The 10,321-nt window shown below is 51.2% G+C and overlaps 1 protein-coding gene across 3 annotated transcripts in view; it reads left to right on the top strand.

The window, feature by feature from the left end:
* Window positions 1-10,321, top strand: part of Mlxip (MLX interacting protein) — a gene marked incomplete at its 5' end in the record, with an annotated part of 46,401 nt that continues 36,080 nt past the window's right edge. For all 3 annotated transcript variants that reach the window (XR_001230988.1, XM_013503703.1, XM_005403102.2), the window contains 1 exon segment: window positions 1-196. Coding sequence is in view for 2 of the 3 variants with exons in the window: in XM_013503703.1 (XP_013359157.1) it covers window positions 1-196 (196 nt within the window).

Below are 10,321 nucleotides of genomic sequence, written 5' to 3'. Positions count from 1 at the left end.
GCCAGCAGATCATCCACAGCGGCCACTTCATGGTGTCGTCGCCGCACCGCGAGCACCCGCCCAAGAAGGGCTACGATTTCGACACGGTCAACAAGCAGACGTGCCAGACCTACAGCTTCGGCAAGACCAGCTCCTGCCACCTGTCCATCGACGCCTCGCTCACCAAGCTCTTCGAGTGCATGACCCTGGCCTACAGGTAGGACCCGGCCGGACCCACGTCCCGGAGGGGCCGCCTTCGGCACGCGGGAGGGCTGGGCCGCCGAGCCCGGGGGCTGCGCGCGGTCCGTGGAGAGGAGGCGCGGGTCGGGGTCTGCGGCGGCGAGCGGCGCCGCGGTCCTGGCCCCTCGCGTAGCTGCGCTCTGCTTCTTCCGGCTTCTCGCTCCCGGTCCAGGCCCTGCCCCTAGGGTTGGGGGCCACGGGTCTGGGACCAGAGAGGGGTGCAGGTACGGCCGCACCTTGTGTTACTCGGCGCTGTGTGCCCTGTCCCCCAAGTGTGCAGTACCCAGCGGGGGTAAGACCACCTGTCGAGGCCGGCTGTGGCCCTGGCTCCATTATTTAAGGATTGTGTAACACCGTGGAGCCTGCTTCCTCCTTTAGGGAGAATGACAGTAGTTTCTGCCTCCAGGGGGCTCTTGGGATGGACTGAGATGGGTAGAGTGCTTATTTCAGTGCCTGGCACAGAGTTAGGTACTCCATAAATGGTAGCTGCTTTTTTTTTTTTTTGCGCATTACTGGAGATTGAACCCAGGACCTTCCCATTGAACTACCCTCACCCTTTTAATCTGTTTTTTGTTTTGTTTTGTTTTGTCTTGTCTTTTTGAGACAGGGTCTCGCTATGCAGTTCAGGCTGGCCTTGAGCTCACGTTGTAGCCCAGGCTGGCCTCGAACTCGAGATCCTCCTGCCTCAGCCTCCTGAGGGCCGAGATTACAGGCGTGCGCCACCATGCCCAAATCTGTATTTTTAATTTGGAGACAAGATCTCGCTAAATTGTTGTTTCCCCTGGCCAGGTTGGAACTTGCAACCTTGCTTTAGCCTCCCAGGGTGCGGGATTAAAATGTTAGTTACTTTTCCCGTGGCCCCTGAGCCAGGAGACTGGGCTCCCCACAGCGCACTTATTGGACGGCCTTGAGGGAGGGCCCTGGGGCTCTTAGAGGGGTTTCTGGCTTCCCTGAAACATTATATAAGGAAAATGGCAGTGTCCAGGACAGACATCCCAGATAGCATCTTAACACGTTGTTGGGGCTCCGAGTTGAGAGTCCTTTTTTTTTTTTCCTGTTACTATTTTCATTTTTTTTTGAGACAGGGTCTTTTTACTCTGTAGTCTGGACTAGCCTTGAACTCACTATGTAGCCTAGGCTGGCCTTAAACCCCTGGTGATCCTCCTGCCTCAGCCTCCTGGAAGCTGGGATTACAGGCATGTCCACCACGCTGTGCTGGAGACTCCTTTTTTCTTAGTAACAGAAATCCCTGGCCCTCGAGGTTAAAACTTCTGTCTGTTTTCCCCTTCCCCAGGGATATATTAGGTATTTGTTTCAGGTGACTTTTGCCTTAGCTGTAAAGTTCTTTGGACTGGCTATGGTGGCCTGAACAGCCCAGCCTCACACAGAGCTGGTGATGAGATCCCTGCCGAGTGGTGCTTCATGCATTAGTATCCTTGAGGCCCTGGCTGCTTAGCCCACTTTCTGGGCAGCCCAGAAAGTGTCCTGGGAGACTTCAGTGGCATTGTAAAGAACAGGAGGAATATTTCCCCAGCCCCTTTTTTGGAGAGTAGCGAGCCGCTGAGATAAATCCAAGTTAAAACATTATGCCTTTACCTGGATTTATAATACTCGCTCCTTGGCCCTGAATGGCATTTTCCCCTGCGGAATGAATGACCAATCACCGTGTTCCTTTGTTGTATCCCTGAAATGCGCCCCTCTTGCGTTTCCCCTTGCAAAGTCTGACCTCATGATGGTCCCGGAGCTCTTCCTCCCGCGCCTCTGACGTGGCACATCGGGCAGTCTCCACCCTGGTTCTCAAGTCCTGCCAGTAGGAGCTGGCATCCAGCCTGTGAAGATGTTCTGCTTTTTTTTTGGTTTTTCTCATGTACCTGGAATCGAACTCACGACCTTGAGCTTGCCAGGCAGGCGCTGTGTGGCTGAGCTAAATCCCCAGCCCCCAAGATGTTCTGCTTTTAAAAAAAGACAAATGCTCTGAGGTTGCAGCCCGGGCGCCCTTCAGTCTCAGATTTTGAGCACTTTCTTTGGCATCAGACTCCACTTGGTTGTAGCATAAACTCTGCCTTGAGAAAGCCTTTCAAACAGAACTGGAGGTGAAAGACAGGAATGTGTTTTATTAAGAGAACTTAATCCTCTTCTTTAACATAAACTTCTGCATGGAGGGGAGGGTGAATGCTGGCGTCACAGGAGGTACAGGCTCAAAAGCTCTCACCTAAGTTAGCTCTGCTAAAGGAAAAATAAGCCGTGCTCCCCTTTGCTCTTCGTTTGGGTAACCTAGAGGCTGGTTGAGTCCACCAGGGAGTTTTTGTAATGACTTTTTTATTTCCATTTGTTTCAAAAATGTTTTGGCAACTGTCCATTTCTCAGCCAACTTTCTCGATTGCAAAATGCACTGCTAGTTTGGTGCAAGCTCACCTGGCTGTTGGACTCCCTGCCGGCTGTGTTGCTTTTATCACTGCCTCTCCTCCCTCGGGTCTGCAGCCACTTACCACCCGGGTGGGCTCTGTCTGGTGAGGTCCCACTGAGATGCTCTTTGTCTCTGTGTGAGGCTGAGTTGGCCTTGCCTGAGTTTTGCTGGCAGCGTGGAATTTGGTACAGATGGGCAGAAAAGCTGGAGAGAAGAAGTGCTTGAGCCCACGACCACCCGTTGGCATTTAGAGAAGTCTGGTTAGGTGCGGTGGGAGAAAGACCAGCCTCAGAGCGGGGCTGACTTCCCGCTTGGCAGGCTGAGAGCCTGCGCCACTGCCCTGCACGGGGCTCCAGCTCGGGCTGAGAGCAAGGCCAGCTGGTCTCCTCCTCTGTGGACTGTTTCTGGCCTTGGTCCCTTGTAACTGCAGCTTCCTGTCTGTCCCCTGGCCTCTTGGTTCTGGCTGCTTAACCCTCCCTGGTACACTCTGTGCTGTTGTGTTTTGTTTTTTTTTTTTTGGTTTGGTTTGGTTTCCTGTTAACTGCTGCCTCCCAGCTGTTTCCAGATGAGGTTCAACAGCTCTGGGGGAGGAACCCAGTGCAGGGGAAGTTGTGGTTATTTTTTACCCAGTCTGGAGAATTGGAATCAGGATCCTGAACGTGGGCTATTCCAGAACATGCAAAGGCTTTCATGCCTGACGTCTGGCGAGGGCTGACTTTGGGGGCCGGTGTCTGGGGACTGTCGAGAGTGCCCAGCAGCCTGTCTGGGAGGTTCGCAGTACACTGCTGGCACAGTGTACTCAAGTGTAGCTGCCTGGAGGGAGGAGGCTGTCTTTCCCAAGGCGAACTGAGGCCGTCGGTGATGGCAGAGCAGCCTGTGGCTCGCCCCTCCTGACCTGTGCTGCTCTCCAGTGGGTGGCTAAGACTCCCCTGCGCTGGAAGTGAGGGTTCACCGAGGTCTTGTCTGTGAGCGTGTCCAGACCAGGCATGGTGCAGGCCAGAGGAGGTCTCTCCAGCTGAATGTCTCGGGGGAGGGCGGTGGGGTTTCCGTCCTGCATCATTGTTTAGTCGACAGTGACTGTGATCCCAGGTTTCCCATCTGTACCCTGAAAAATATGCCCCGCCCCCACGGGGGTCTTTCCTTTGAGCGCAGCTCTCGGCTGCCTACCGGACCCGTGCTAAATGGGAGCATTCTTGACTTGCCTGGTCCTTCCCAAGCCCCACAATGGAGCCATGCACTGTGGCATAGTTCATGGTTACCGTCCTCTTAACATTTTAAGGAATGTCATGCATGTACGCCTCCCACCTACATGCTGAGCACATCCAGTGTGGAGCGTTCTGTGACTGGGTTTGGTTTCACTTCCCCGCTTTTATCAATCCCTTGCCTGGGAGGCTCAGGGTGAATGTTCAGAGGGTAGAAGAAGGAGAAGGGCTTTTTCTGTAGATAATCAGAAATTTTCTGGAAGCAGCTTTGCTTGAGTGGATGTTTGAGGAGATTTCAGTGAGGAGCTGCAGCTTAGCCCTGGGATGTGAGTGTCCAGGTGTGACCCCACGCGATAACCCTTTGTCCATGACTCAGGGTCCAAGGCTGTACCCAACAGCGGGATAGCAAAGCCCCAAGGCGTAGAGCACTGGGCCCTTCGCATTCTAACCTTTCTCAGGGGAACCTCGCGATGAGGGCGTGGTGACAGCTGTACGTGGAAGTCATTCCCACGGGGACTGGTTTTACTCTTGACTTCCATACCAAAGATAAGCCATAGCTCTTCGTGCACCCTGGCTAGTCTTTCATGCTTGGATAGTGTGCCCATTGGGTGAGCGCTAGCATTCGAGCCCAGCTTGGACAACTTAGCAAGACCCTGTCTCAAAAATAAAAAATCCTGGAGATGCAGCTCAGGGCAGAAGTCCTCAGTTCAGTCAGCAGCACCAGGGTGTGTCTTCTCCCCTTCGGTTGTCCAGGACCGGACTTCCATTTACGTGGGAGCTGACTGTAACTGCTGCCAGGGGAAAGGGTGAGGAAGTGTGGGCAGAGCTGGGGGGAGAGCCTGGGTGAAGAGGACGGGGAGAAGCTGGGGGGTGTTCTTAGGGTGAAAGGAGAGTCGCACTGACTGAGCAGTGGTGGTGAGGACATGGCACGTGTGTTACTGTGTTTTTAAGATCTCAGTATTCAGGTTTCATTGCACTGTTGGCGCTTTGCAATAAATACGTGGGTTTTGGGTTGCAGTTTGGCACTTGGTCTCTAAAAGGTTCGCCATCACTGCTCTAGATTCTTACGACCTTAAGCAGCTCCCGCAACAACCCTCCAGGATGGAGGTGGTGGAATCCTTGCTTTAGATTAAGGAAAGCAGACGTGAGCTCAGAAGGTAATTTGCTGTGTCCCTGAGGTTAGGCCACCTGTCCAAGGAGAAGGCTCCAAGGACAAGTCTCTTGCGCTGAACAGCCACCTCCCTCGTTCTCTCCCAGGAGCCTGGCCTTGTGTTAGGAAGCGGGTTGTCAGTACCCCCACTCTGGGAGAAGAGAGGCCTTGGGCAGCTGCGGCTCCCCTGCCCTTCCTGGGGACATACTGCTTCCCTTGAGGCCCGGCTCAAGCACCTGCTGCTCTCACCTTGCCTGAGTGAGTGCGATGGTGTCCCTCTGCGGGGCGCAGCCTCACCTGACAGGACCTTGTATGGTACCCAGCCCACCTGCCGTGCTCACCTGTGACCTTCCTAGGAGCCCCACAACGTCACAGAGAGACTGGGCATTAAGGAGTATTCAAGGTGTTACAAAAAATACGTGAATACTTACACTTTAAAAAAAAATTACCACAGTAAAAGAAATGTTGCCGTTAACCCCCTCAAAATCCTCCTCCTTGCTGCAGACACACTTGTCCCATTGTTCTTGCCCCTTGCTGAAGCAGTTCTGGATGTCCTCTTTCTCAATGGTTTTTAGTTGTGCAGAAAGTGGCGTGAATGATGGCAGAAGCGTTTCAAAGCCAGGGGGACATTCTCAAGGGCAGTTCGTGGCAACTTGTCTTTTACTGTAACACGTTTTATTTAAACATTCACTGTATATTTTGACCTCAGCTAACATAGAATTATAAAGGGACACTGGAAGCTGCCTTTATTTTGTTGACTGGTTCTGCTAAGGTATCCTGTGTGGATTGTGCTTGCGGAGGTGTTGGTGTGGGGTGGGACAGTAGGAAAAGCTTTCACTGGGTAGTATTTGCATTGTGATGCCCTGGGACTGGTGTGAGAGACCCTTCCAACATGTCTCTGCCCCAGTGAACCTGCAGATATGTTACCTGGTGTGAGTCAGCTTCCCATTGCCGGGACTAAAGAGCTGACACACACAGCTGAAAGGGGCAGAAGTTGATTTTGGCTCATGGTTGCAGAGGCATCAGTTCACAGCTGACTGGCTCAGAGCAGAAATATTATGGCAGAGGGCATGGCAGAGGAAAGGTGCTCACCCCATGGCTGCCAGGAGGCACAGAGCTGGAAAGAGCCTGGGAAGAAAGGCATCCTCAGAGACACACCCCCGGTGACCTGCTTCCTTCCCTCTTAACAGCCCGTGAGCTGTAAACTGGTCAGTGAGTTCATGCATTGATGAGGTGGAGCCTCACTATTCGGGCCCTTCTCTGGGTCCCACCTTTGCACGTTGTTGCCTTGGGCGTCAAGTCCTGAACATACAAGTTTTTGGGGCACACTTCGCGTGTAAACCACAGCACAGAGCAAAGTGGGGTGAAGCTTGCGGATAGAATTGTATGTGCACATCTGCTAGCTTTAAGGTGGGAAGATTATCTTGGCCTGAGTGAGCCCACTGTGATCGCAGGGGTCCTTCCAAGGAGAAGAGGGGACTGAAGAGCGAGCCTGAGAAGGCGTGGTGGGAGTCGCGACACTGCTGGCTCTGGAGCTGAAGGAAGGGGCCAGGAAGTACGGCATGTGGGTGATCTGGAAGCTGGAGGAAGCGAGGACCCACACGCTCTCCTAGAGCTTCTAGAAGGAAAGCAGCCCTGTTCAGTCTTGATGGTAGCCCTGTGAGGCCCAGTTCTGACTACTGATCTCCAGAACTGCAAGATAATAAACTTCTTTAAGATAATGAATTTATATTCTAAGTCACTAAGTTTATGGTTATTTGTTTTAGCAACAATAGGAAACTAAGAGAAACCCCAGATTGTGCCTTTAATCCCAACATGCTGGGAGGCTGAGGCAGGAGGATTGCAAATTGGACCTAGTCTGGGCCGTTTAGCAAGCCCCTGTCTTAACGGGCTAGAAATGTAGCTCAGTGTGAGAGCCACAGGTTCAGTTCCCAGTGCGCTTTTTTGTGCCTGTGTACACAGACACACACCCATACATGAGTGCACGCACATACAGTTTCTCAAGGAAAGATGGCTGAGCACATGATCCTGCTAGGAAATCTTTTCCCCACAGCAGAGCGTGCAGCCCACACTGGAGTTTCAGGTTGTGCTCAGTGTGCAGGACCCAGTTCAGGGGCTGCCGTGACAGGTGGGCCCTGTCACAGGAGAAGTGTGTGGTTGGACTGAGTCCTGTCCCTGCCTGGTGTAACCCATAGTGGGATTTGTAGGAAGTCACTGATTTATTTGAAGGGTTCCTATAATAGCTGTGAAAAATCCAGTGTGAGCTCCTTTCCCCGGAATTGCGTTACTACCTCCTGGGTGTAAACGTGCAGTGCAGACAGCCCTGTTTCTGGTCGTTGTTTTTTGTGGTTCGGACTCCAGGCCCCAGGGCTTTTATTTCAGGCTGAGCTGTTTGGGCCGCGAGGGGCAGGACCCTCTGGTGCTAGCTCACCCACTGGGTGAGGTTATAGCCAGGATCTGGAAGAGGGCTGGTCGTGCCCCATGGATTGTAGCACCCAAGAGCTGCAGGGTGACCCGAGCTGACTAGGGGCCTGGCCCACGGCGCTAGGGGAGTGCCGCCCTCTTTGCCATTGGACTTGTCTCCTGAGGCGGCCCGGCCCCTCTGTGCATGTGTCCGCCGCCTCAGGGCCTGGTGGATGAGTCCCGGCCTCGCGGAGCTGGTGCTCTGGGGCTTGGGCTGTGGGGAAGAACATGAAGGACAGCATGTGATGGCTCGGGGAGGTCATCCCGCCCAGAGACCTCTTCCAAGGAGTGGACATTTCAGCGCAGGCTGACACGTGGGTGGTGAATGGAGCTGCCACGGCCGTGGTGGGGGAGCTGGCCACTGCGTGGCACACCGTGGGAGGCAGGGGAGTGGAGCAGAGGGCCCTGCTGGGAATCAGGGCTCATCCTCCGCGCCAAGCAGCAGCTCTGTGGTCGTCTCTGGTGGCCTGGCCAATGGGAGCCTGGCCTGTGCAGCCCAGGGTAGGGCGAGGACCTGGGCACCGTACACAGACTTGGTCATCAAAGCAGAAAAAAAGCTCCTTGTGCAGAAAGAGAGGAATTAACCTGGTTTTCAGATACTCGCTAAGTATTCTAGCTTTTTGAAAAACAGCCCAGATAGCCTCTTTCTGTGCTTATATGGCCCCTGGCTTGTTTGCAAGTGACTCTCCAGAGAGCTTGAGAGTAAGGCTTTTGGAAAAGGTTTTAACATGTATGAATCCCCTTCATTTATTAAAATAGAACACTTTAAATGAATTCTTTTTTTTTTTTTTTTTGAGACAGGGTCTCACTGTGTAGTGCAGGCTGGCCTTAAACTCACTATGTAGCCCAGGCTGGCCTTGAATTCATTGCAATCCTCCTGCCTCAGCCTCCCAAATGCTGGGATTATATAGGCAAGCAACACTGCGCTGGGCGCTTTCAAAGACTTCTTAAAGCAGTACATAGTCACATCAGCTTGCTGTTTTAGATACAGTGAGCCGGCTTACAAGTATTTGTAAATTGGGGGTTCATTGTAACTGTTTTCCAGTTACACAGCAAGTTCTTTGAAACTGCTGTGTCTGCCAGGCGTGGTGGCGCACACCTGTAATCCCAGCACTCGGGAGGCTGAGGCAGGAGAATCGTTGTGAGTTCAAGGCCAGCCTGGACTACAAAGTGAGCTCAAGCCCAGCCTGAACTGCATAGTGAGACCCTGTCTCAAAAAGATGAAAATTGGGCTGGGGATTTAGCTCAGTGGCAAAGCACCTGCCTGGCAAGCGCAAGGTGGTGAGTTTGGTTCCTGGTATCGGAGAAAAACCAAAAAAAAAAAAAAAAACAAAAACAAAAAAACAAAACGAAAATCGCTGTGTGTGTAAGTGTGTAAGTGTGTGTAACTGGGGTTTGAGCCCAGGGCCTTCACAATGTGCTATATCTCCAGCCCTTTATTTTGATACCTGGTCTGGCTAAATTACTATGTTGGCTTGGTGGGGCTGGAACTTGCCATCCTCCTGCCTCAGCCTCCCAGAGTGCTGGGATTGCAAGTGTGTGTCATCATTTCCTGCTAAATGCATCCATTTTAAGCTTATAGTTCGGTGATTATTTGACTTGTGCGGTTGTTATCACAATCCATCCTAAATCCAGTTGAGGATATTCTGTACAGTCCTCATATTTTACATTTAATACCAGTTCCTGCCCCAGACAACCACTGATCTGGCTCCATAGCTTTGCCTTATCTGTATATTTCATAACTGTGGGATCACAGACTGTGTGGCCTTTTGTGTCTGGCTCTTTGCCTTGCCATGACACACTCTAAGTTCATGTAGCGTGTGCTGTACTTGACTCTTTCTCAGTGGCAGCATTCCTTTGTATGATGTCCCTCATTCTGTCTGTTCTTGACAGACTTGTCCTCAGGGGACTCCTAGGGCCATTTCCGAGAATAAGGCTCTCTTAAGAGAATCAGACAGGAACTTCCTTAAAGGGTGAAAATCAGGAAATGGCCATGATGTCTGTGGCAAGGTGATTGGATCAGGAACCACGGGATGGAGTGCTGCTTACTGGTTAGCAGTGTGTTGCTTGCTCCTCTAAGCCATGAGATCCATGGGGAAAAGCCCAAGAGAGGGGAGAGGATTGGACTGGAATTATGCTTATCAACCCATGAAGCTTATTTTATGACTGATACTATCTTAGGAACAAATTGCATTCAGTAGTAAAAAACAAGAAACAAGTTCTGGTATCTGTAACATCATGGCTGAATCTCAGAAACAGTATGCAAATGAAATGAGGTGTGAGCCTCTGCGCCCAGCTTACGTTTTGTATCTCATTGGATTGTGTACACATTGGTCAGAACTCAGTGAATGGCACACTTAAGATTTGTGCATTATGCCTGATGCTGGGATTTGTATCTGTAATCCTAGCTACTTGGGAGGCTGAGGCAGGAGGATTGCAAGTTTTGATACCCTATCTCAAAATAAAAGAATAAAAAGGGTTGAGGGATGTAACTCAGTGGTAAACTGTTTGCCTTACATGCGCAAGGCCCTGTGTTCAATCCCCAGTACTGCCAAAAAAAGTTTTGGGGTTTTATTGTATAAAATTTCTATAAAAACCAAAAAGAACTAGATAAATATTAAACCTGAGTTAATGATATGCACATCGAGGTGCTAGGGATGAAGTGACAAGGTCTTTGCATCTTACTTTGAAATGATTTAAATTAGTGACTCTCAAACTTTTTGGTCTTGGCAGTGCTTTACTCTCATAAATATTGAGAAGCTCAGAGTTTTTTTGTGTGTGTTCTATGTACTGATGTTTACCATATAGAAATCAATACTGAGAACTTATTGAAGCATCTAAAAATAACCTCATTTTATATATGCATACACATATATGTAT

Source organism: Chinchilla lanigera, unplaced genomic scaffold, assembly GCF_000276665.1.
Source record: "Chinchilla lanigera isolate Chin_1 unplaced genomic scaffold, ChiLan1.0 scaffold00081, whole genome shotgun sequence".
In the NCBI taxonomy this organism is placed as follows: Eukaryota; Metazoa; Chordata; class Mammalia; order Rodentia; family Chinchillidae; genus Chinchilla; species Chinchilla lanigera.
This window is presented reverse-complemented; position numbering and strand designations above follow the sequence as displayed.